The sequence below is a fragment of the Mercenaria mercenaria genome, chromosome 8, assembly GCF_021730395.1.
Source record: "Mercenaria mercenaria strain notata chromosome 8, MADL_Memer_1, whole genome shotgun sequence".
In the NCBI taxonomy this organism is placed as follows: Eukaryota; Metazoa; Mollusca; class Bivalvia; order Venerida; family Veneridae; genus Mercenaria; species Mercenaria mercenaria.
This window is the reverse complement of record NC_069368.1, coordinates 28116503-28141591: the sequence shown is the minus strand read 5'-3', so window position 1 is coordinate 28141591 and position 25089 is coordinate 28116503. Positions and strand designations below refer to the sequence as shown.

The 25089-nt window shown below is 36.0% G+C and overlaps 1 protein-coding gene across 1 annotated transcript; it reads right to left on the bottom strand.

Annotated features, from left to right (window-relative positions):
• Window positions 1–120: 120 nt before the first annotated feature.
• LOC123566658 (ileal sodium/bile acid cotransporter-like) lies at window positions 121–24971 on the bottom strand. Its single transcript, XM_045360953.2, has 3 exons — window positions 24459–24971; window positions 6647–6851; window positions 121–4561 (listed from the first exon to the last, which is right to left on the bottom strand). Exons 1-3 carry the CDS (start codon window positions 24851–24853, stop codon window positions 4079–4081), a joined length of 1083 nt encoding a protein of 360 aa, XP_045216888.2. The 5' UTR covers window positions 24854–24971; the 3' UTR covers window positions 121–4078.
• Window positions 24972–25089: the final 118 nt, after the last annotated feature.

The following is a 25089-nucleotide window of genomic DNA, read 5'->3' as shown; positions in this document are numbered from 1 at the left end:
AAGTAGCATTTTTACTGTCATATCTTAGAAACAAATTTATGTTAGATTTGGTATTTGACCACGTTCCAGAGAACATTCATTTATTGTGCACACTACAATGCCTAGCAGAAATTTCCAATATTGAAATGTATATATTCTTTTATTACCTCCAATACGAACAACGCTACACTTATACAAAGGAAACTATTTCACATATAACACATACAGCAAAATTATTCACAGCAAATGCAGTAATATACATTATCTTATATTTATGAATATACAAACATCAATATCAACTGCAAGCACAATTGTAGTTATTAACTCAACATGCAGACAATAAATACGGAGTTGAAATGTGAAATTTATTTTAGTACTAATAGGCGATTCTACGAGTCGTTCAATAATAAATGTAGATGCTTAAATATTGAAAGCATCAAAATTTAATACATCACATTGTTTGTTGAACGGCATGGACAATGTATGAACAAATTACAGTATTTCGATTTTGACAAACATATACTCTAGGTCGCGGTTGCGGTATTCTCACATCTAACAAGAAATTTGAACCGATGAAAGTTTGATACAACACTTGCTAATAAAAAAGTGGAATTCCATAATTGTTTGAAAACATTGTATAAGTTTGATAAAAATGCATTTTATCATTATGAAGTGCGCATTTCTATTTTCGTTGTTGCAATGTAGTCTTGTTTAAAAATATATTTTTTTTTTCTCAAAAATCTTCTAAGGTGTTGCCATGTCAAAGCACACGTTTAGGACAAACTTATAAAAAAGATATATTTTCTGTAAGTGACTTTATTTTCACTTGAACAAAACTTTGGCGTCTTAATTTAAAAAGAAATTATCTATCCAAATTTTATTGTGCCCTAATGTGGATACCAACTAATGTCACGCGACCAGGCATGACTTACTGACATTTTTCGTTGTAAGGCAACAGAAAACCGTTGAGTGCTTATTCAGTCAGATCAATCACAGTGCAATGAATTGATACATGTATGTACTCAACCGTACATTTATGTTTTGATTTATTTTTGTTTGGTTTAACGTGGCACCGACGCAATTATAAACCATATGGCGAATTTCCAGCTTTGATGGTGGATGAAGACCTAGGTGCCTCTCTCCCCCGTGCATTATTTTATTACGAGCGGCCACCCGGGTAGAACTACCGACCTTCCGTAAGCCAGCTGAACGGCTTTCTCACATGAAGAATTCTACGCTTCAAGTGGTTTCAACACCTCATCGATGAGAGGCAAGTCGTCCACCTTAGCCATTTTGACGCGGATGCTCCCTCCTTATCTAATGAACTTATCGACTTATTAAACAAAACTTTACCCCGAAGATTTATAACAGTTTTAAACTGGCTCATTAGATAGACAGAAATATACCTTGTGTAGCATATTTGTCGTTTGGTGTAAACTTATATCCACTAGATAAGCGAGATAAACGTACAAAGATGTTCAAGTTCTGGTCGTTTGTTTTTCACAGTTACCAAAGAGGACACGTCATTACTAATTTCAGTGTAGTGGAAATTTGAACGGTTGATATTACTTTTAATTTCCAAGATTACTTTGATGGAAAGATCTCATTTGCTGGACAAATATGTAAATAGTCTAGCCAGAAGATCTCTGTTCCCTATTAACCTATATATATTTTAAACAGGTCATTGTGTTTGACCATCAGTATCTATATATACCTTGTTAGCCGACGAAAGAAAACTGTCCTTGAAGTATATTTAGCTGGAAGGAGACATGTCAAAACAAGATTTTTTTCTGATATCAATTATAGATTCAGCAGAACAAAGCAAAGTTCAAATTTCTTTAGAAGTAAAAACAGGCAGCTTTTGCATATACTTTATACAAAGACGATGGCTCTTTTCAAGAGCTTTGTGGGTCGTTTTTATTTAGAACATTCAAATCACTTGCCCTTCACCGTTATTGGGTCGAGCCTTATATTCGAGCCTTATATTTACGGTGCCTAGATTATAGTTAGTTATGAAATATTTTCTATGAAAACTGCAAAAAGTTACTAAAGGCTTAGAGAATTAATTACCCATCACGTTACGTGTGCGTTGAATTCTTCATGTGAGGAAGCCATCCAGCTAGCTTACGGAAGGTCGATGGTTCTACTCAAGTAGCCGCTCGTGGTGAAATAATGCACGGAGGGACACCTGGGGTCTTCCTCCACCATCAAAGCTGGAAAAATCGCCATATTTCCTATCTTTGCGACGTTAAACTCAACAAAAACAAACAAAAAATATCATAATCCAAATTTTACATCAGTACATTGATTGAAGAATAGCCATGTTGGTGCAAATCGTTAGCAATGATAGAGAATTCAGTTCGATATGATGTACGCCACGTTTTTGTGTGACTAAAGAATTTTCTTAACATTCCAAATCACAAGGTTTATGTTTAAATTTTCATCGCTGATTATACCTTAAAACTTTGTGCTGTTATAATTTCTGCAACATCTAATACCAATGACTTCTTTGACTTGAGAATGCTTCGTTATAGATTACAGCTGAGTATTTTACGGCATTGTACAGAAATTGACATTTCTTTGATCTGGATCTCGGTTGCGAAAACATGTCAACAGCAAAGACTGGGAGCCAGCATAGGTGTAATATCTACCTTGTATTCCCCAGTGCCCACTGTTTTTTTTGTTCATTGATGAAGTTATTGATAAAAATAAACGCCCAAATATTTGGATAATTTTCTTTTTAACTAATTAACTAATAATATCAGTTTTTGAATTATATCTGTACAAACGTTTACATCTAATATAAGCAGCTGTCGTAGTGCAAATTATCTCACGCTAATTTGTATATTAACTTGTGATTTTGAATAAAGTATACGGTAAAACATAATTAATTAATCAGACATGTTGTTTTTAATTCCATTACTATCCGTTTTATTGAAATACATAACTGGTCCAGGGGAAATAATTAAATGCAGTCCTCCCCGTAACCGCCCACAACCCTCCGATATTCTATTTGTACCTGTATCCAATATAATCTATATGTCCCTTTATAGTATACTAATATCTTACTAACCTGTGACCCGTAGCGTTTATGATGAATGCAACGCTTCATTGCATTCACTTTCGTTATACTGTAGTATTCGCTACGTTATTTACATCTGATACATATATTATAGTAAATAAATAAATTATATCTTATTATTATCTTATATTGTCTTACTGTTGTAGTGTCCCGCCAGTCCAAAAGGACCCACGTCCACCTACCAACAATAACAAATTTGTTGCCACGTTATAAGGCTGAGGCCATTGCCACCAATGAGGGTGTAAATGGGCAGTTAATAGCTCTACCGGCTGGAAGCAGGCCGTGACACAGCTATTAATATGACAGTTTTACGTATAAATGATTTAATAATATATTATTGTTTATAACTTTATACATTATAACACATTAATTAATGCTACAACAAGCATACAACATACATATGGGTGGATCACAAGTTTGAACATTATGGTTGATCCTCCCCTAAGTAATAATCAGGACTAAAGCAGGTATTTATTACATAGTTTGTGAACATAGATATATAAAATATGATTGTTTTTAACTTATATTTACGTTGTTTAGACTATAGGTAATTTTGAAATATTTTTAAGTAAACTGCAAAAGTTACTAGAGGCTTAGAAGCTTCATTAAACATTACGTTACAACTGTGTTTCTCGTTTTATAATATATGCAGAATCCCGAAGTACTGGTTTGTGCCTAAGCAAGTTATCGTTACACAATTGCACAAGGCGGAATATATTAACACATCACATATCTGTCTAAAAGGTTCAAGTCGCAGACCACACAACAGTTCTACAGATATATAAATAAATCAAACACAGAAGTTTGAAAATATTTGCAAGACCAGGAATCAAAATTTCATTTTGGTTTATAATTTGATTAACATTCACCGGGTGGGGGAGGGGGCTTCTTGAAGCATTTCTTATACCAAGCTATGGATTGTATTAACTTGAGTAAGCCATTCTAGATAAAAGTTCAAAATTAGAGGGATTCTTTCAGAGAATTTGATAACCGTCCTTAGTTTATACACGTACTGTTTTATATTTTGCTGTCTACTGGTTTTTCCCTTTTTGTTACTACAATGCTCATTTCAACACCATCAGGATTTTCACTCGTAGGCACACTGGTGAAATCGTTTCCCGCTCTTTTATTCTTGTACGCCTTGACGCGTTTGCAAATGTAGAATAACGCCACAAAGACACAGCTATTAATCTGCGAGAATATTCCGTATAACAATGGAAAAAGCACCAATTTCGGAATCATTTGTTTTGGGAATGATAAAGTGATTACTGCCAGGCATAATGGAACATTTTGAATTCCAGTTTCCAAGGCGACAGTTCTTGCATGCGTGGCATTCATTCGGAATAATTTAGCTACGATGTATCCGAGTGCGAAGCCTACAGAATTTAGAAGGCAGGCTCCGGCGTAGATTTTCCAGGACGAGCTGTACATGAAAGGATAGAGAAGGCTCAGAAACGTTATTGACAAAATTATCCCTATTAGTCCACATATGCTTCCGATCTGAAATGTGAGAAAATCTCAATAAATGGTTAATGAAACAACGAATTCTCACTGAAAGGACTGTTAACACCAAATAGGAAGTGACTACTCAGAGCTTATAAAGACGACACTATCAAATTGCCTTTCTAAGATAACAAAATCAATAGTTCTTAAAAGCAGTGCTGGGCAATTTGGTTAAATGTTCCAGCCCATCGCCACAATCGGATAAATAACTGATGCAATTAATCTGGCATAATCGGATCATCAGTAATGTTACTCTGGTGGTATAACAAACATAAAAGATACATGATTACATCAATTTCATTGGCGAAGTACTTAGAAATGAACCACAAAGTGATCAAAATTAATAAATTAATTAAAAATGTATTATTTAAATCTCATATTTAATTATGTTTTTTATCAAGTTATCGTTGGACATAGTACTCCTCGTTTAAATGGGTTAACAGTGTTGTTGCATTTATAAAATAGGCTGGTCCGGTTTATAGGTTGGTAAGGGCTACGGATATACGATATGTGTTATATTTTGTCATTATTTTTGAGTATGAATCTCCTTCAGTTTGGAACCGTCCATGTTTACAAACACGTTTGTTTATTTTTATGAAGAGTAGAATTTAACTCAGTCGATCGTGATAGGGTCATTAGAGTATTCGCTAGGGATGTTATCTCATAATACATTTACCTCACACTAAAGACTACAACCAGGTTACTCCTCATAAAATAAACAAACGTGTTTGTAAACACGGACGGTTCCAAACTGAAGGGGATCCGTACAAAAAAAATAATGACAAAATACAATAAATATCGTATATCCGTAGCCTTGGCCAACCAACTATAAACCGGGCCAGTCTATTTTATAAGTACAACAACACTGCTGACCCATTTAAACGAGGAGTAGTTACATCAGCGGACAACGTTGCTCTCCTTTCTTACAAAACTTTCCCATAAATGTTTATTTACGTCTAAGTTGAATGAGATGTACATGTATGCTGTCTTTAAATAAAATTTAATATTAACATGTATATCTATAAATAAATAATATATTCATATACTAATATCTAATAAACGGCATATTTTATGCACAGTAAGAGTTAGGTCCAAGTTTCGGAGAAAAAAGTTTGAACATCACCAAATCATAGAAAGAAAACATTGTTTTACATGAAAATTAAACAGCATATAAAACATGTATATTATTCTTTAAAACCATTGTCAATTTACTCATATATATATAATTCCGGAAAGGGACTACATGAAGGGGCCACACTTCTGTACAGTTCAGCGCCTTTAAAAATATACCATTTTTAAAAAGCTGTTACATGTTTTCGCTTTGATGCATTTGCAACAATGTACAAGTGTTTAAACTCAACATGACTAAGTAAAACACCTTTTTTGACAATTGTTTTCATTTATTTCTTTACAAATGGCATTCTTTTTTAAAGGGGGACAACACCTTTAGAATATTTTAAGTGTCCAGTTCTATGGAACAGAACAGTAAAACATGTATTGGACAGATAAGTTGTTGTAAAGATGTTGTTCGTTTACTAATAATTTCTGTTGTTCTGTGATATACTGCTTAACCTTAACAAATGTTCTAACTGTACAGCTTGCTCAGTCAAATTTTCATTTGAACTGTTGTAAATGTTTTTGAAAATGCATTTTCGTTCAAAAACATTGTCGGTCCATGGAAAGCCTCCTAAAAATGACAAATGCTTTCCCGAGTGTTCTTATAAAAGATCAACACATGGCGTACAATACGGGTATCTAGAGAAATCTGAAGGTAAGGGACAAACGAAAGTATATGTACGAGTAACAGTATCTAACACTATGTTTATATAAAATACCTTGATTTCCTGTTGAAGCGAAAGAAAGTGTCGGCCATTTTTTTCGTGCACGTCGTCATTTTAAGTCACGTGATTCCGCACGCTGAATAAACTCCAAACACTTCATTCAAGTACTTGAGTAGAATCAAATTTAATGTTCTTGGCATTTTACATTACAAAATTGACTTCGTATGAATGTGAGACTTGCCAAAAATCAACAGTCATTCTGCATTATAGTATGCTTTTGTATGTTTAGGTGACAACTTACCTTCACAATAACTAAAGCTATCTTTTCCCATTTCCATCTTAGAAATATTCCAACAGCTGCAGGCCCCAGTGTCATTGCAAGGGAGACAATCATGTTGTTGTAAGGTATTAAAAGGCCCTCGTTTATCCAGCTTCTGCTGTACAGCCAGATATTTAGAGGCATCATACCTAACGCCAAAAGTGTAGCTAACGTTGTCATAGTCACACTGAATCAACAACAACGAAAACAATGTTAATGTCAATGGTGGAGCTAGTATTTGTACACTAACAGTTAAACCGAAACGAGAAAACAGTAAACATAGAGCATGTAATGCTAGGGTTGTAATCATACAACTAAAACAACAAAGACAAGCGCATTATAACTAGAGCAGCTGCGTGACTAGCATTGACAGAGTCAAACTTAAAGTCTTTTAGAATAAAATCTAGTGCATTATACATAGTGTCAGCAGTGTGGCTAGCATTTGACAGAGTCAAACTGAAAGAACAAAAACAAGCGCATTATACCTAGAGTCAGCAGTGATGCGAGCGTTGACAGTGTGAAACTGAAACATCTAAAACAAGTGCATTATACGCAGTGTCAGAAGTGAGGCTAGCATTTGGCAGAATCAAACTGAAACAATACAACAAGTTCACTATAATATAACCGGCGTCGTGAGCATGGTCAGTAAAACTGAAACAGTTAAAGAAAGAGTATGTTGTCCTTATACCTGAAGGATGTTGAACACACGTCGGAAAGTTAACTGCTTCAATTTTTAAGCTGAAAAATGACCTTAAAGCAATTTCTTTTACCGTTTATTTTGCGGTTTATTGTATACCACAGGTAACCCCAATTTATTTCTCATCCGTCACCTGAATAGTTAGAATAAAGAAGATAAATATACGTTATTCCATCGATTGTCGTATTTTCTGTAATTTGTTAATCGTATTAAGATATCAATTACAGGTGTTTTCAACCCATCCCCGACCCTGCAACTGTTCGAACCATATTGGATCACAGAAATTTGTACAATTATGTTCCTTTTTATGATGATACAGCAATTATACATGTATAAATTTCCCAGGAAAATGACACTGTTCCATGTCATTAGTGCACTTGTTATTACTCTGATTTTCACTCATTTCAGATATTGAAGTTACTCATGGTCTAGCTCCACTCCGCTTCAATCCATTTGGAAGCTGTGGCATTGATATTCTTGACCTTGATTAAGCCTTTGAATGCGATAAATACCAAAGGCACCACACTGCTTGACAAGGTATAGGGAATTAAACGTACGATAGGCATGTGCACCGCCGTATGAATACATCTACGGATGTCTCTAATATTTTTGTACTTGTAGCATGTGTAAATGTTGAGTTCTGCTCAAACCCAGGGCTAGAGGGCGTGGACAGTAGCATGCATTTTAACTAACGTCCACGAACAAGCTCAATCAAACCGAGCCTGCAACATTTTCGTATTTATCGTGTTGGGCGACCTGTGGAGTTTCCACTTTTTCTATTTTGTAACTCTAGACGACTATTCTTCCTGGTTATGCACAGACTGTAACTCTGTAAACATTGCAGACCTATCGAGCACTTGCAGTTCATTGGTCAGTCACCACAATACTGTTTCAGCCATATGATTGCCTTAATAAAGGTATCCGATCCACAAATAAGCAAGTTCTATATAACAGAGCTATAATAAATATATAAAATATTGATGCCTGGTAAGCTCATATAATTTTGGTATCATTTGAAAGTATAGTGTCAACTAAAAAAGAAATATACAGTAAATTACATGACAAAATATGTTATAGAATTTTTATTTTGTTACTTAATAATTTTCGATGATGTTTAAACAGAAATCCAGTTATTACAGTGTATGATTGACCATTTCGCAATCAAAAACATGACTGTAATGACTCTTGCATATAATTTATGGTCATCATATTTACTAATTTTTATTTAGCAGACACAACTCCTTGAAATGATACAAAAAAAAACACACCACCACCACCTCCACCAACAAAACATGGGGTCACCAGGCATCGAAATTTAACCATTTAACATATTTGAAAACAAGTAAATGAAGTATTGCCATGCAAAACAAAGTCCCTTACTGGATGGCAACTAATTTTCTGTACTGCAGTATAACATAATGAATTGATATCTGTCAATAATGTATACACAATATTGTACTATATATAAAATATGTTATAACAAAACACTTGGACTAAAATTTGTATGTATAAAAACCTATAGTTGTTTCCATATAGCATTTTTGGCCAATTATCAAAAAGGTGTCATATAAGTTATTTGTAGTTAAAAAACAACAACCCAAAAACAAGTGTGCCAGAATGTCACAATATACGCCCGTTATAGCAACTTTCTTTACACTAACACCTGTATTTTCAAATGAAATTTTAATTCTGTGGTTGTGTAGTAATTATTGTAATTCCTTTTTTTTTCTGAATCCACAAAAATGTCCTTACCAGGCAAAGATACCTTAAAATACACCTAACATTTGAAAGTAACATCTCTGTGTACCACAGAAAAGTGGTCTTGGTTTTTCCCTATGGTCAGTTATAAAAAAGTTACAATATAAGTTATTTATAGTAACAACTAAGGGAAGTTAATCTTAAAAAAATAAAAAAGTCCACACAAAAATCCTTACCTGAAGTAGAGATAGGTAAAATACACCTCACAATTGGATGTAACATGCATATTGTACCACAAAAAGTGGTATCGATTCTCCCCTATGACTATTAATGAAAAAGTTACAATATGGACTATTTATAGTAACAATAAAGAAAAGTAATTCTTAAGAAGGGACCTGCGCATGACACTTCGTCTCAAGATGGTGTACAATTGTGCCAAGTTACATCAAAATCCCTCTATGCATGAAGAAGAAATGCTCCGGAAAAAGTCATTCTTAAATTTGACATTTGACCTCTAAGTGTGACCTTGACCTTAGACCTAGGGACCTGGTTCTTGCACAAAACTATCCGTTTTATGGTAGTGAACATTTATGCTAAGTTATATCAAAATCCCTCTATGAATTAAGAAAAAAAGGTTCGGACAAAATCATTCTTGTATCTGACATTTGGCCTCTACATGTGACCTTGACCTTCGACCTAGGGACCAGGTTTTTACGCACGACACTCTGCCTCATAGCGGTACAAATTTGTGCCAAGTAATATTCAAATCCTGTTTTGCATGACAAAGTTATACACCGGACAGGAAAAATGTCCAATTGACCTTTGATCTCCAAATGTGACCCTGGCCTTTAAGCTAGGGTTCTGGATGCTGTGCATGACACGTCCTCTCATCATGGGAAACATTTTTGCCAAGTAATATTCAAATCCCTTGATGAATGACAGAGTTCTGGACCGGACAGGAAAAAAAAACATTGACATTTGACCTCCAATTGTGACCTAGATCTTCGAGCTAAGGGTCCGGGTTTTGTGAACGACACGTCGTCTCATCATGGGGAACATTTGTGCCAAGTAATATTAAATTCCCTTCGTGGATGGAAGAGTTATTGTCCGGAGAGGAAAAAAAGCCCTGTTGACATTTGACCTCCAATTGTGACATTGACCTTTAAGACAGGGGTCCGGGATTTCCGCATGAAACGTCGTCTCATCATGGGGAACATTTGTGCCAAGTGATATTAAAATCCCTTAATGAATGACAGGGTAATGGACCGGACACAAAACAGACCCTGTTCATGCCATGTTAACATCTGACAGCCAAGTGTGACCTTGACCTTTGAGCTAGGGGTCTGAAAGCCATACATGACACATCGTCTTATTATGAGGTACATTTGTGCCAAATAATATTAAAATCCCTTCATGGATGGCAGAGTTACGGACCGGACAGGAAAAAGCCCTGTTGACATTTGACCTCCAATTGTGACCTTGACCTTTAAGCTAAAGGTCCGGGGTTTGCACATGACACATTGTCTCATCATGGGGAACATTTGTGCCAAGTAATTTTAAAATACCTTCATGGATGACAGAGTTATGGAACGGACACGATTTTGTGGACGGACGAAATGACGGAAGGACGGAATGACGGACGGAAAAGCGCATTCCTATAGCCCCGAAACTGGTTTTCAACCAGTAGGGGACTAATAATTCTCCCCTATACTACCATTAAGTTCATGCACCTAAACTGCCAGTTCATCGTTAATAAAACATGAGTTTTACATAGATAATACAAAATGAATTGAAACATATGACAATTTATCAGTTATCGTCACAAGATGCGAAAAATTCTGTTAAAAATCATATAGATCAGGGATTGAGTGAGTTAGATTGTACGGCAGATGCATACAAAAAGGTCATATATCGTGGAAAACAAACGTTTGGAAAATGTATGTTGTAAAGCATCCCTAAAACAATTATTATTATATTATGATTATAAACAAATAAAGTTATTTCCCTAGTGTATTTTAATATAAAATTTAGTGCTAAATTAATAGCTTTTGCCTCGGCTAAAAATACTGTCGCCTTATTTGGCAAACGTGATTTGACTGATGAAGATGTCTGACGGCTGCACAGCCAACATTTGAATAATCTTTCGAACCGTCTGTGTAAATTGGAAAAGAATACTTTTAAAGTGACTATTTGTTGAGGATTTGTTTCTGACTTTCTAAAGGCGATTTTCAAATTAAGAACTGTAGGGGAAGCAAGGGTCCATGGCGGCTGATTCGGAAAGGAATTTTCTTAAATATCTTCAAATTCAAAGTCAGTTTCGTATAGAAATTTTATGCGAAATCCAAACGGTTTGATTTGTTTTGGTTTTTTTCTCATACGAATCGAAATACTTGGATTTGAAAATGATTTCATGAGCAGGATTAGATATGTTTGCAGTCATCCTCAAAGCATTTAGCAATGAAAGTTTTCCTCGGCGTGTGTAAAGATAGGGTTCTTTTGCCTCAACATACACGCTTTTAACAGTCGATGTTTTAAATGCACCAAGAACATTGTAAATAAGATTTTCTTGCTGAACCATAAACCACACAAACGTAATCTAACTTGGATCTAATCAAAGTTCTATAAAGTCTTAATAAATTCTGGCGATCGGCCCCCAAACATTATTTGAAATTACCGTCAAACGATCCAATGACTTCAAACATTTGGCTTTCAAATATTTGATATGTGGTATAAAAAGAAAGTATTTTATCAAAGCAGGGCCGTCGCCGGCTTCGAAAAAAGTGGTCCGGCCACGGGACGTCGAAGGCGTCCCGCGAGTGCCGAAGGCAAGAGAGAGAGAAAGAGAGAGAGGGAGAGGGAGAGAGAGAGAGAGGGGGAGAGAGAGAGAGAGAGAGAGAGAGAGAGAGGGAGAGAGAGAAAGAGAGAGAGGTGGTTTTTCCCCTCTCGTAAGTGGGTTTTGGGGGTCTCCCCCGAGAAAATTTTAAGATTTGGGATGGCCGTAAGTGCGTTTTCCTTGCATCTTGAAAGCATTTTCCATCAAGATTTTCAGTCAATTTTATAACAGTTTTCAAGGATAACTATCCGACATTTGCCCAATGAATGTTGATTTTCACTTCTGAGTGTCAGCCAATACAAAAGAAAACAACTATTGCGACCCCTCTGTGAGTCTCATCAGACGTTGGCCTTAATAATAAAAGATAACACGAAGAAATTTTGCTTCGTCAACAACGGGTATTTTGGTACCATTTAGGAAAAGCGCCGGGTCACAGTGTTGTTTCCTTATTTGACAAAAGTAGACTCACTGAGTGTCGAGTTTTCGACTTGGGAAATCTAAAACCACTTTTCATAGCCCAAGTTTGGTGTTTATTCAAACACTGCTGTAATTGGCGTTATATTGAACGCATATAACATATTAAAAAATCATCAACATATAATGAACAACCTGTCCCTGGTAACAAACCATTTGGCAAAAGTATTTTTAATGCTACAAAGTGTAACAGATAAAATAGAACCTTGGGGAACGCCCTATTTCTGCTCAAAAGGGTCAGAAAGGGTTTGTTTGTTTGTTTTGGGTTTAACGCCGTTTTTTCAACAGTATTTCAGTTATGTAACGGCGGGCAGTTAACCTAACCAGTGTTCCTTGATCCTGAATCAGTACAAACCTGTTCTCTGAAAGTAACTGTCAACCTCCCTACATGAATCAGAGGTAGAGGACGAATGATTTCAGTCACAATGTCTTTCATCAGATCGTCACGGAGAGCATACGCAACGTCCGGGAATCGAACTCATGACCCTGCGATCCGTAGACCAACGCTCCCCCTATTGAGCTAAGCAGGCAGGCCTCAGAAACGAACTTCAAAAGTGGGATCTGATAAAAACTCAGATATAAATATTGAAAGACGACCTTTCAAACCTAAGTCGTCAAGGTCATTCATAATACCATATTTTCATGTGGTATCATAAGTTTTTTCTTAATCGAAAACGAGAGATACACGATGTTCTTCTTTGACATCCATCACGAATAAATTTTTTCAGTCAGAGAGGATGATCGGTTGTGCTACACTGTTTGCGAAAATCACTTTGAAAGTTTGTTATTAAGCCTTGAGATTCTAAATACCAAACTAATCTAGAATTAATCATAACCTCTAGTGTTTTACATAAGCAACTAGTTCAAGCGATCGGTCTTTAATTACTGGGGTTGGTGTTATCTTTCCCAGGTGTTGGTATGGGAATAATTATAACTTCTCTCCACGAATCTGGAAAAATGACAGTTTTCGTAATGTTGTAAATTTCAAGGAGGAGTACCAATGATTCTTGTGGTAAGTGTTTTAAAAGTTGATAGTGGATTTGGTCAGGACCAGCTGCAGTATCATGGCATTTCTCATTTTGATAAGATGAGAAGAATTTTATATGTTTATGTATAGGGCGGCTTGACACATAAAGTATGTGCTCTTCACCACTATACCTATGAGTCCTGCAACATCAAGTTGTAATAATGAAATGAATGAACTAGCACGCAGAAAAGTGCCATTCAAATATTCCACATGAAAATGCAAACACAACTAGCCGTGTCCAACTGTATAAGAACATTTTGGTTAATTCCGACTAGATACTGAAATAGTTTAATACAATAATTAAACACAACCATTCTAAAGCATCAAATACCACCACAATCCGATAATGTTACAATATGTAATTAATTCAGAACTAACAGTTCTATCAATTCAGTATTCAATATAATATTCAAAATTTATAAAATTATAAAGGTGGGGGTTTACCTACAGCGATCTGCATATATTTAAAGTATTGAAATTAATATTTAAAGTAGCAGTCCTAAGGCAGTGAGTTTCATATATTTTTAAAGTATTAATTGAATAGGAAACAAAAATAAAGCAAAATAAGGTGTCATGCATCCTTAGCCAGCACTACAGACACTATCTTTCGGTTCAGTCTGTGCTGGAAAAAAAGACCCAAGAATATATGGCATTATACATTCCTTGTGAAAATGTAGTGGTGCCTTAAAAGTTGATAGTGGATTTGGTCAGGACCAGCTGCAGTATCATGGCATTTCTCATTTTGATAAGATGAGAAGAATTTCATTTAAATCAGCTTTAAGTCCACGACAATTTCACTGGATAATTTTACTTGACATTTAAGATTTGTTTAAAATGGTGTTTAAATAAATTTTTGTTTTGGTGTTTGACTCTCCCTACGTTGACTAGCATTTGATACATTTTGCTTTAACGAATGCATGTTTGAATACCTTGGTACATTTTGAACAGCAGCTGGTGGTAGCGCTAGTTTAGCAGCTGCAATTTCAGCTACAAGTTTATGTGTAGGTTTTAAATCAAAATTCGGCTTTTGTTTTAGAACGTCTGGGACAGGCACAGAATCAGTTTCCGTAGACGTATCAATACACTTTATTGTTTTATTTATGTTAGATTACGTAACTGAAGAATATGATGATTTGCGTGATGGAGATATGAATTTAGTGCTAGGAATTTGTCTTGCTTCCGGAAATCCAATACCCTGTGTGAAGTTGACATGGACTACCTCTTTTTCGATCTTCCATGTCTTGCAGTCATATGACTTGGCGGAATGTGGCTTGCCGCAATTCACACAATGCAATGGACGACTGCAGGTGTCATGCTCATGAGAATAGCTATTTTGGCCGCTCTTTGTGCAGATGCAGTCACTTTTACAGTTCTTTTCGTTGTGGCCAAACTTAAAACAATTGTAGCATTGAAGTGGTTTTGGAATATAAGTGCTGACTTTTGTACGAATACAGCAAACATTTACAAAAGAAGGAAGAAACGGAATGCCAAATGTTAGGATGATGTGTTGGTATTTTTTCCTTTTCCAGTTGTTTGATTTTGATGTGTCCTGCAGCAGAGAAAAATTGTGCAGTGAGTTCTTGCACAATTTCCGATACCCCTGCAAGATCAGGACAACGAATGACCCCCATTGAGGAATTAAAAGTACGGTGTGCAATACACTTACACGAGTGATTAAAAATGATGTCATGCCTAGTAGAATTTGTGCATGAGCTGCTCCTTCGACTTCCTCCTGCAGATCCGCTGTACGCAATTTCCTGACTGATTTTGGAGCACCAGCGACAATCTCTAGTGTTTCCCCAATCACGAAAGGAGAGATACTTCTCATTTTGAATGTTTCGTCGGTGGACTGATTCAGCAGAAATTTAGGGAAAGGAATGTTCGAGGTGAATGATCGGTGAGAAAAATGCTCACCTTCCGTGCCGCCAGAGTCTGTTTCGGTATGCGGTCGTTTATTTTTATCTATAGTTTCCATAATGAATGGTTTACAAATTCGTCACTCGCAGCCCCAGCCGCCGCGGAGTCCAAGGGAACATGTAAACTGAGCGGATATCCAGCTCATACATGTTAGGGATGCTGTAGTGTTACACTCGGCCAAGTATTTTGTAATCTTGTTTATATCACCGGCTGTAGTGCAGTATGCAGTAAGAGTATTCATGGGATTTCTACTTTACCCAACAAATTGACCATAAGCCACCACCTTCTAGGAAATAGAAAATTAAAATACATATTGCAATATATTGATCAATAATTTTGTGTGACCGTACAATGAAGTTTGCTGAACGCGGTAAAATATGATGATAGAAGGAAAGTACATATGATTTTGTGTGACGTTAATTTGCCAAAACAGCAGAGAAAATTGTGCAAGGTAAAACTGAAAACATAGATGCAATTTAATATTAAAAATAAGATGTAAGTGTAATTAAAGTGAAATTTCTTAGGGTTTGGCATGACTAGCTGATTGAACATATCGGTCCAATACGACCACCAAAAACATGTAGACCGAATTAGAGGCCAAAGATGTGTATGGTACGCACAAGGGGATGCACACATGTAAACAAGCAGGGGTGCTGTGGGGCACCTCAACATCCAGGACACTCCTCTCCGGCCTACGGGCCGCCACCCACGGCAAACGGGTGGCTCCATTTTCGGGGGAGTCGTATCCCTCTTCATGGAGATAGAGTCGGTGTATTGAAGTATTTCGACCCCCATAGAATAACGACCCCCCCGGTCATTATTCTATAGAAAATGTGACTCCTTTCCTGTAAAATATTGACTCCCCTTATAAAAAACTGACTCCCTTTGAAAACTCTATAGAATAACGACCCCCGATCATTATTCTATAGAAAAACTGACCCCTCCAAGTAAAATACTGACTCCCTAAAGATGACTCCCTTCGAATCTCATAGAATAACGACCCCGGTTATTATTCTATAGAAAAAGTGACTCTTTCCATGTAAAATACTCACTGCCGAAATTACTACATTCGAACTCTCATACAATATCGATTCCCGGACATTATTCTATTTACAAAAGTTACTCTTTCCGTGTAAAACACCGGGTCCTAAAAAGACTTTCGACGATAATATCTATTAAAAAGTGATCCCCACCAAACTTAACGGACAATTTTACTAGATCTACAACTCTAATACCCTCCATTGCCAATAGTTAACATTTTGATTGTACTACTACTACTGGTGCCGCTACTTCTATTGCTATTACTACATGTAGTTCTTCTTCTTCTTCTATTACTACTACTACTACTTCTACTACTGATACTACTATACCTGCTTCCACTAATACGTCTTCTACCTCTACCTCTTCTTCTCCTGCTGCTGTTGTTGCTGTCACTTTTTCCTCTTCTGCTGCTGCTGCTGCTGCTGCTGCTGCTACTGCAACTGCCACTACCACTGCCACTACTACTACTACTACTCCTACTACTACTAGTGGAGCAGGATATTGCAAAAATACTTCAGTTGATGATACAAGCATCAAATTTACAGGACAGTAACTACCTGGCATGCACTTTAACATAAGATCAAGGGCCACTTGAAATAATGTCGTTTTCAAAATGGCCGCCGCAAAAACAAAATGGCCGCCAGTTTGTATTTACTTTTCAGTACTTTATTTAAGGCAAGCATGTAATACATTAAAACTATAGCATTTTTATGTCCCCAGCATCTACTGATGCCGGAGGCATATAGTGATTGTCCTGTCCGTCCATCTGTCCATTCGTTCGTCCGTCCGTTCGTCCACACGAGGTTAACCAGATGGGACCGTTTCGTCTTGCATCAATACCCCTTACTAGAATGATTTGATACTAATAAAGATGTAACCTGTGACCATTCCTCATCTTCAAACATCACCTGACCTCAGTTTGACCTTGACCTCGTTTTGGACTTAGGTGCAAAATCTACCGACAAAGATGCCACTGGGGGCATTAAGCGTTTATTGAACGCAGCTCCTTGGTTTTATTTATACACTTTCGTTTCAGTTTAGAACAAAATATCTGTCTGTAGTATTCATATTCTTTTAATTTGTAATCAATTTTGTATGACTAAGCTCATGGCTTTAGACATCTCAACACTTAAGTTTTTATAAGCAGTTTTGTTTTCGAACAATGGTAAAAACATTCAATGCAATAAATTAACATCGTTAGAAAATGCGTGTTATAAAAACCACGAGGGGATAAAGAAATAGGACAGCGTGAGCACTTGCTTAGTCAAGAGCAACGTTTTCTTATAAGGCAAACCTTAAGAAACTATTTCTGTTGATTTACTATACCCATGAAACTATACACATCGGAAATCGTGTTCTAACCGAAACAAAATAAAATGCATATACTGCATTTAGTCATTTTCTTAACAGTTGCAACATAAAATTATTTAAGCGGTGGCACTTGCAATTTCCAGTACAGGAAATCCTTTTGCAGCCACACCTTTGAAGGACCTGGAAGCATTCAGTTATAACCGACAATTCCATCCGATAAGGGATCCACACATTGTTCTGCTTCAGCCATCCCAAGTTTGATGGAGGCGGCAGTTGCTGCATGGTAACAGCTGCTTTACCCCAGACATGGCCTGCCTGAAAAATTGCTCGCTTGGTGAATTGTTTCAGAGCACCTTTTGTTGGTGGAATCGCATTATACGCTCTTTGTTTCCGGGCAAATATATAAAGTCGAACTTCATCCATCTTGCATGTCGTGCTTGATCGAGCATACAATATAACTAAAATATTTTCCAATGTATCCATTTCCTACTCAGTTATTGTGTATTTGGCAACACTGAGACTATGAAATACTTTGAACTATAGCTGTTTCACAAACATTCTATTCCTGCCATGCAGATTTCTTGCCCTAGTCGACAAATGCAGAAACAGTGTCGTAACGGGTAAAAGCAAGAAACAATGGCAATGCCTCTGAGTGAGGACCAAGTAAGCAAGCCACAAAACATCAATACACTGCCATAGCAAGAACTAACTAACAATTGTAATTGTTCGGTTTCCTGTCAATGAGGCATGCTTTGCATGAACAAATACACAATTATCGGCTTCTTCGTGGTTACATGGAGCAAGCGCATTTCTGTTTCTATATAAATTGCAAACAATATCGGCACCTTTTGTTGCTATGATCATTTTATTGGTTTGCACAGTTATCATTATACCCCGATATATCTAGGGACTATTCTGGATTCCGGTTCGTCCTTCTGTATACGGAATTTGTCTGTGCTATTTCTCAGCAATTATTTGCCAGTTTTCAATAAAACCTTGTAATTATTATCAGTACATGTGCGAAGCGGGTACCATTTGGATGATTTTTTCACTTAGTTATGGTCCTTTATTTTTCTTCTTTTATATGTATATGGAAAACTGCTGTCCGCGCTTATCAAACCTTGCAATTATCGTTCGTACCAAGTCAAGTTGTACATGTGCAAAGCATGTTCCATTTGAATTATTTTTTACATAGTTATAGCCCTTTATTATTTTTTCTATAATTATATGTATATAGAAAAAAATGTCCGCGCTACGTATAAGTCATTGTATGCCCGACTTTTATCACACCTTGTTATTACTATTATCAATTGTACCAAGTGTAGTTATGCATGTGCAAAACACGTTCCATTTAAATGATTTTGACTAAGTTGTTGCCCTTTATTTGTTTCAAATACAAACAGAGTTACATTGGATTTTTTACCATACTTTATATGTTAAGTATAACTAGTTGATGACCCTTGGTGATATAATAAAATAAAAAGTTGATGACCCTTGGTGATATAATAAAATAAAAAGTTGATGACCCTTGGTGATATAATAAAATAAAAAGTGGAAACCCACAGGTCTCCAAACACGACATAAACGAAACTGCTGCAGGCTTGATTTGATTTGTGGTTATGGAGCCTGATATCACAGAAATTGCCAAAAGACAAGATTAAAAAGCAGATTACATGGTCCCTTATCCATGACCTTGACCTACTGACTTAATTTCTTTTTTTTAAAGATATTGCCATAAAATTCAAACCACTTGTACAGTTTTGAACAAACATTTCAAAACTGATTTTCAGTGACCTTGATCTTGACCTACTTTTTTCTTTTTAAGGTTTCTCCCCCTGTATAATATACAAAGCAATGTATCATATTTTCAATAACCCTGTTCCTCTGACAATAAGCTGATGTATGGGGGTATTCATCACCATTAGTGATGCGTCTTGTTTTATCCGCACGAAAACTAAATAGTTTAGTTTTATTTTCAACGCATCTAAGAAAGCTATTCCATAGTTTAGGAGGTCTTCTTTTCGACATTATCAAGAGTTTGAAATAGAACATAAACAAAAGCACAGATACGCAAACTTACAATGATATATTCAAATTTGGTATCTGTTAATACAAAGTATGTACTATTATAATTTGAAGGCCAAGGGACTATCCTTTTACCGCCTTCAATATATATTTTAACATTTTGCTGTATGGGATACGATTTGTTTTGGTCTTTTTGATACATATACGTATTGAAGATGTCACTGAACCCCATGCTGAGTAACATGACATTATGAACTATATCAGTGTGCCCTTGTAGTGTTTGTAGTTCATTCTATAGAATCATTACACATATCATTTAGTTAAAGATTTTGTTTCAGCTGATAAGCAATGGTTCAGTATTGCCATGATTTTGAGACTGTTTCTCAGTGAAATAAAGCAAGAAATGAAGGATAGAACAGAGAAGAGATTGAAAAGAAGAGATGTCCATATAAACCATATTAGCTTATTTCAGGCCGATATCATAATAATATGCTTTCAGATTTATCTGGGACCAGGATCTAATTAAGAAATAATATATCTCATCCAGTTGGATATTGTTTCAATGTTTGAGATAAAATCATTGTTTGGAGTCAGATGCGAAGGACATTATATCCACGAGGCGCCAGCTTTAATTGTCACTGTTTTCTGGCCTTCTTTGTTTAAAAGGAAAATGAATCGGATCGTGTTAGAATCAATAGTCGATGGTTATAGCACTGAAAATAGAAGACCCAAACTTGGCCGTGATAAGAACGTAAGTCTGGCGGTCATTTTAAAGATGGCGACTTTCTTAAATGGGTCGATATTTGGAAAAGGCAATGTTAAAAATAAAACTATCAGCCTATGGGAACGAACTGATAGGGAAAAACATGTTACATCCCAACAAATATGATATTTTAGAAACTTACAGATCCTGATTATATGAAAAATGCCTCAATTCTGGCAGCCATTTTGAAATTTGGAGGCCATCTTGAAAATGAATGATTTTTAGATGGCCCTCGATCATTTTTGAATCTGGGCCATATGAACATTTAGTGTAAATTTCATACTTGTATCATCAAGTGAAGTATTTCCTTAGATTTTCTCACTAAGCTGCTCCACTATACTACTTCCTATTGTTACTGCCACTGCTAAGTATTGCAACTTCTATTAATACTAAGTTCTATGCTAGCAGTTTCTTGTGCAATTTTCTTCTGAAGAATTACTTCATACCGAAGTTTGCAGGGATTATTGACACTGGTGTGTTTTGTGAACGTATTGTGAATTGTTATTTTCCTGAAAAAAATGTATACACCAAGATACAGCGTCTAGAAATAGAATCCCTTTCCCCGTTGCGGAATGCTCTGATTTCTGTGTCAAGTGATGGTATCTGGGGCTAATGGTCAAACGGAAGGACGGACGGACGGACGGACGGACAAGGGCAAATCTATATGCCCCCCTCCCCCGAAAGGGGGCATAAAATGCAGCAATTAGGCCTTAGATACACGAGTTATCACTAAATTTGACCAAATGACCGGGGTCGTTTTTTTATGGGAGTCAATATTCTTCGTGAGGTTCAGTTTACTTCACGTGGGGGAGTCATAGTACTATGATCTGGAGGTCATAATACTATGTTTTTAAAAGCGCTTGACTGTCTGGAAGTGGGGCCTGTTTAAACAGTTCTTTTTTCGGAATTCAATGCTTATATCAGTATACTGACACTTGTTTTGTAGAGTAATATAAGTAATATACATGCTATCATTACAAAAACAACAAAACAAGTGTCAGTATACTAATATAAACATTGAATTCCGAAAAAAAGACTGTCTAAATGGGACCCACTTCCGGGCAGTCAAACGCCTTCAAAAATTCGCCATTTTCAAAGAACTGTTACACATGTTAGTTTTGATTCATTTGCAATCGCATGCGAGTGTTGAAAATTCACATAATTAAGTGGAACACAGTTTTCAACAATTGTTTATTTTTATTTCTTTACAAATGGCATTCATTTTCAAAGGGGGACAACTTCTTCAGAATATTTTCAGTACGGGACAGTACGGCAGAACATGTAATGGTTAAGTGAAATATTGGTAACGATGTTATTCGTTTATAAAATATTTCTGTGTTTTGGTGATATACTCCTAAACCTTTAAGTCCATTTTGTACTTCAACAATTACAATTTCTTGCTTCAAATTTTTGTGAAGGTTCACCTTACTTAAAACTAACTATATGAACAATATTTTGGAACCTTACAAACGTTTATATCGTCATTGGATGAGTATATAGGCCAAGAATTATAGTTTGATAATGATATGCTTTTTGTCAGACGTATGACTCTTCATGCACTTAAAATATTGGAAATACTTGGTAAAATATTTTTGTTATGGTCCACTTTCGTGATTACTGTAAAAACTATAGCTTTTAACGTCTGTACATTTGTTTTTTTTATCATTAGATCAAAACGTTCACTTTTTCATGCATTTTGTCAGAATTATGGTCCATTTAAACATTGGATTGTTTTTGATTAATTTCATTTGTTCAGGTTCACTTTTCTTAAATACTGTAGCTTTGAAACATCATTAATAAGTGAACAAAAAGACCAATTAAAATCTTTTCTTGCATATTGCACCTAGGGTTTTATTTGAGATGATATCTCTCAGTCAGGCTAGAAATATGGCTCTTGACTTAGTTAAAATTCGCATAACACTTTCTGTCTCATCTATTTTTACACTTATTTGACCTAGGGTCTTTAAACAAAATAGGAATATTATTTAGAATGTGAAGTCATGGCCCTTGATTTAGTAAAAAAATAGCATAAATGGCATACAAATGTGTATCGCATTTATCTTAAAGTTTGTGACTTATAGTCATAAAACATTAGAGATTGTTATATGTTATTTAAATTTAGTTTGAAATTTGACTCAGCAAGACCAAAGTTATGTTCCTTGACATACACATAAAGTACTTACAAGTTTGTGTATATGTGTTAAATACTTGACCTTGAGTCATGAAACAATGTACAGTGACAGCAAGCGGGATTCCAGTGAAACATCTAGTTTTATTCGGTTTTGCACTTTCTTCCAATATCTTTAACATTTAAACGATTCTGTCTTTTTAAGGTCCCTACTATTGCTGAAATAACTGTTTTTCAGTTTTCATACTTTTATTCTCTGTAACAGTCGACGTGCACCCTAACGATAATACCCGCGAGAGGCGTGAGACAGAAATAAGAATTAGACAGTGATAGAAGTGTGGCGAGTGAAAAAAACATATGCCAGTAGTGTGCCGAGCTTTGCCAAAGTCAGACGGATACATAAAAGAAAAACCCGTGATTAATGGCTATTAGTAGTATAGCTAGCGTTTAGACATAAAAAACAAGTTCATTATACCTATCGCCAGGAGTGTAGCTAGCGGTCTCGCGTAGTATGGTGAGACAGTTAAACGTTTTACAATAGAGTGGTGAGCAGTGTCATAACAAAACTGAAACATCAAAATCAACTGCATTATAATACCTAGTTCTAGTGCTGCCTGAGTGTCATATTTAACCGGAACCAAAAGAAAAAAATGTAACAAGTGCATAATGCGCACACAACTAATTTCAAGTTGTATTTCCATGGCACATTCTACGATGTATGAGCGAAGCGCTGCATACAATAGTCACTTCTTGTGATTGAACAAAAACCTAAGTGTACTTACTCATTATCTAGAACAGAATGTGGCATGCCATGCATTATACTATGAAATTTTCAAAAACACTTACAAAAAAGAAGTTTTTACGGTTCACTCTAAAAGGCCATAATACCTTTATTTATACGTGCTTGTTTTGTTTTTGTTGTGTCACACCGACACAATTATAGATCATATAACAACTTTCCGGCTTTGATTGTGAAGGAAGACCCCAGGTGCAATCCGTGCATTATTTCATCAAGGGCGGGCACCTGGGTAGAACCACCGTTCTTTCGTAAGCCATTTCGATGACTTCCTCACATGAAGAATTCACGCCCCTATTGAGGCTCGAACCCATATGGGTGAGAGGCAAATGATCCTAGGTCAGCGACCTTTACTACTCGGCCACGGTGGCTCCAATCTTTGTTTATAAATAATTTGACTGCTACTTGACTTTTTTAACATAGAATATATTAATCTCTCAAGGTAAATCATATGTTTGATACATGTAATTGTTTTGTCCTACATTAATCGAAGGTTTGAATATTGATTAAAATAGTAGAAAGTATTATTCAATTTACTATTTTTTACCTCCCTTTAAGGTTTAATCGTATAAGTTCATGCGCAATATTGAAAATAGTGCTATTCTTACGCATTCTCTCTATTTGGGCAGCTGTTTTATCTGTTTCCAACATGGAATAAAACCATTTGAAAATTTAACCAGACATAACATGTGTGGATAACAAGAATATTTAAAGGTTTAAAGGCGAATTGGCGATCTACTGAATAATATCCTTCAATGTATTTTTAAAAACTTTAGACAACTGGTTGTTTAAGAAATAGAAATAAGATAAAAGTTGTATTGAAATGAATGGATTGACGTAAAGACACCTATCTATTCACTATCATGATGAAAATTATTTCTGAACTTTTCTTATAGATAAAATTCAAGAAATGGAACTGTCTCCACCTCCTGGTATACACCATTCTCCCGTCATCAGACTACTTTAGATGAATGGCTCAGTTGAAATTGCTATCAATCGTTTGACACTGTCATACATCATCTATAAAATAGTACGTGTGACAATGACATTTATTACAAAGAATAAAATCGAAAGAGAAACTGACCTTAATGGAACGTCGCCGTCTGCCCAATACGAGTATATGTTAGACATTGACCCACTCGGACAGCAACCCATCACCAGCATCCCTATAGCGGCTATCGGTTCTAGCTGAAGCGCATGCGCACATCCGAAGGTAACCAAAGGCAGTACGATAAACTGAGCCAGCATTCCTATAGCTGCTCCGATTGGTCTGCGAAGATGCTGGATAAGTTTCCAGAACTCTATTGTGCATCCCATACCAAACATGATTATAATGAGAGTTGTCGGTATTACAACATCGGAAACCAACTTTAGTGAAGACGGCCCTTTTCCTGAAAATGTGACATCACTTAAAGACGTATTTGTTCCGTTTAAATATATGAATAAATTCACCATGTTTGTTCCATTTTCCATGTTCATACTCCGGTATGTAATTTAAACATGTAAACATATATTCTGCATTACATAATCTCATAAACCGCTCCACATTATGTCATTAGTAGATTGGGAAGGTGTTTACATAATTATCAGCATACATATCGCCAGTTTGCAGCGAAGAGAAAATTGTTTTTGTCTCACAGTCTGGTATGTTATTACGGTGAGTAATGATTCACTTTTCACTAACGATTAAGATATGAATTAACAAACTTCAAGCA

Coding starts and splice junctions, on each gene's coding strand:
- LOC123566658 (XM_045360953.2), bottom strand. CDS start 24,853: ATGAACATGGAAAATGGAACAAACATGGTGAATTTATTCATATATTTA. Junction 6,852..24,458: donor GACGGCGACGTTCCATTAAG/GTCAGTTTCTCT, acceptor TTGTTGATTCAG/TGTGACTATGACAACGTTAG. Junction 4,562..6,646: donor TAGCTTTAGTTATTGTGAAG/GTAAGTTGTCAC, acceptor CTCACATTTCAG/ATCGGAAGCATATGTGGACT.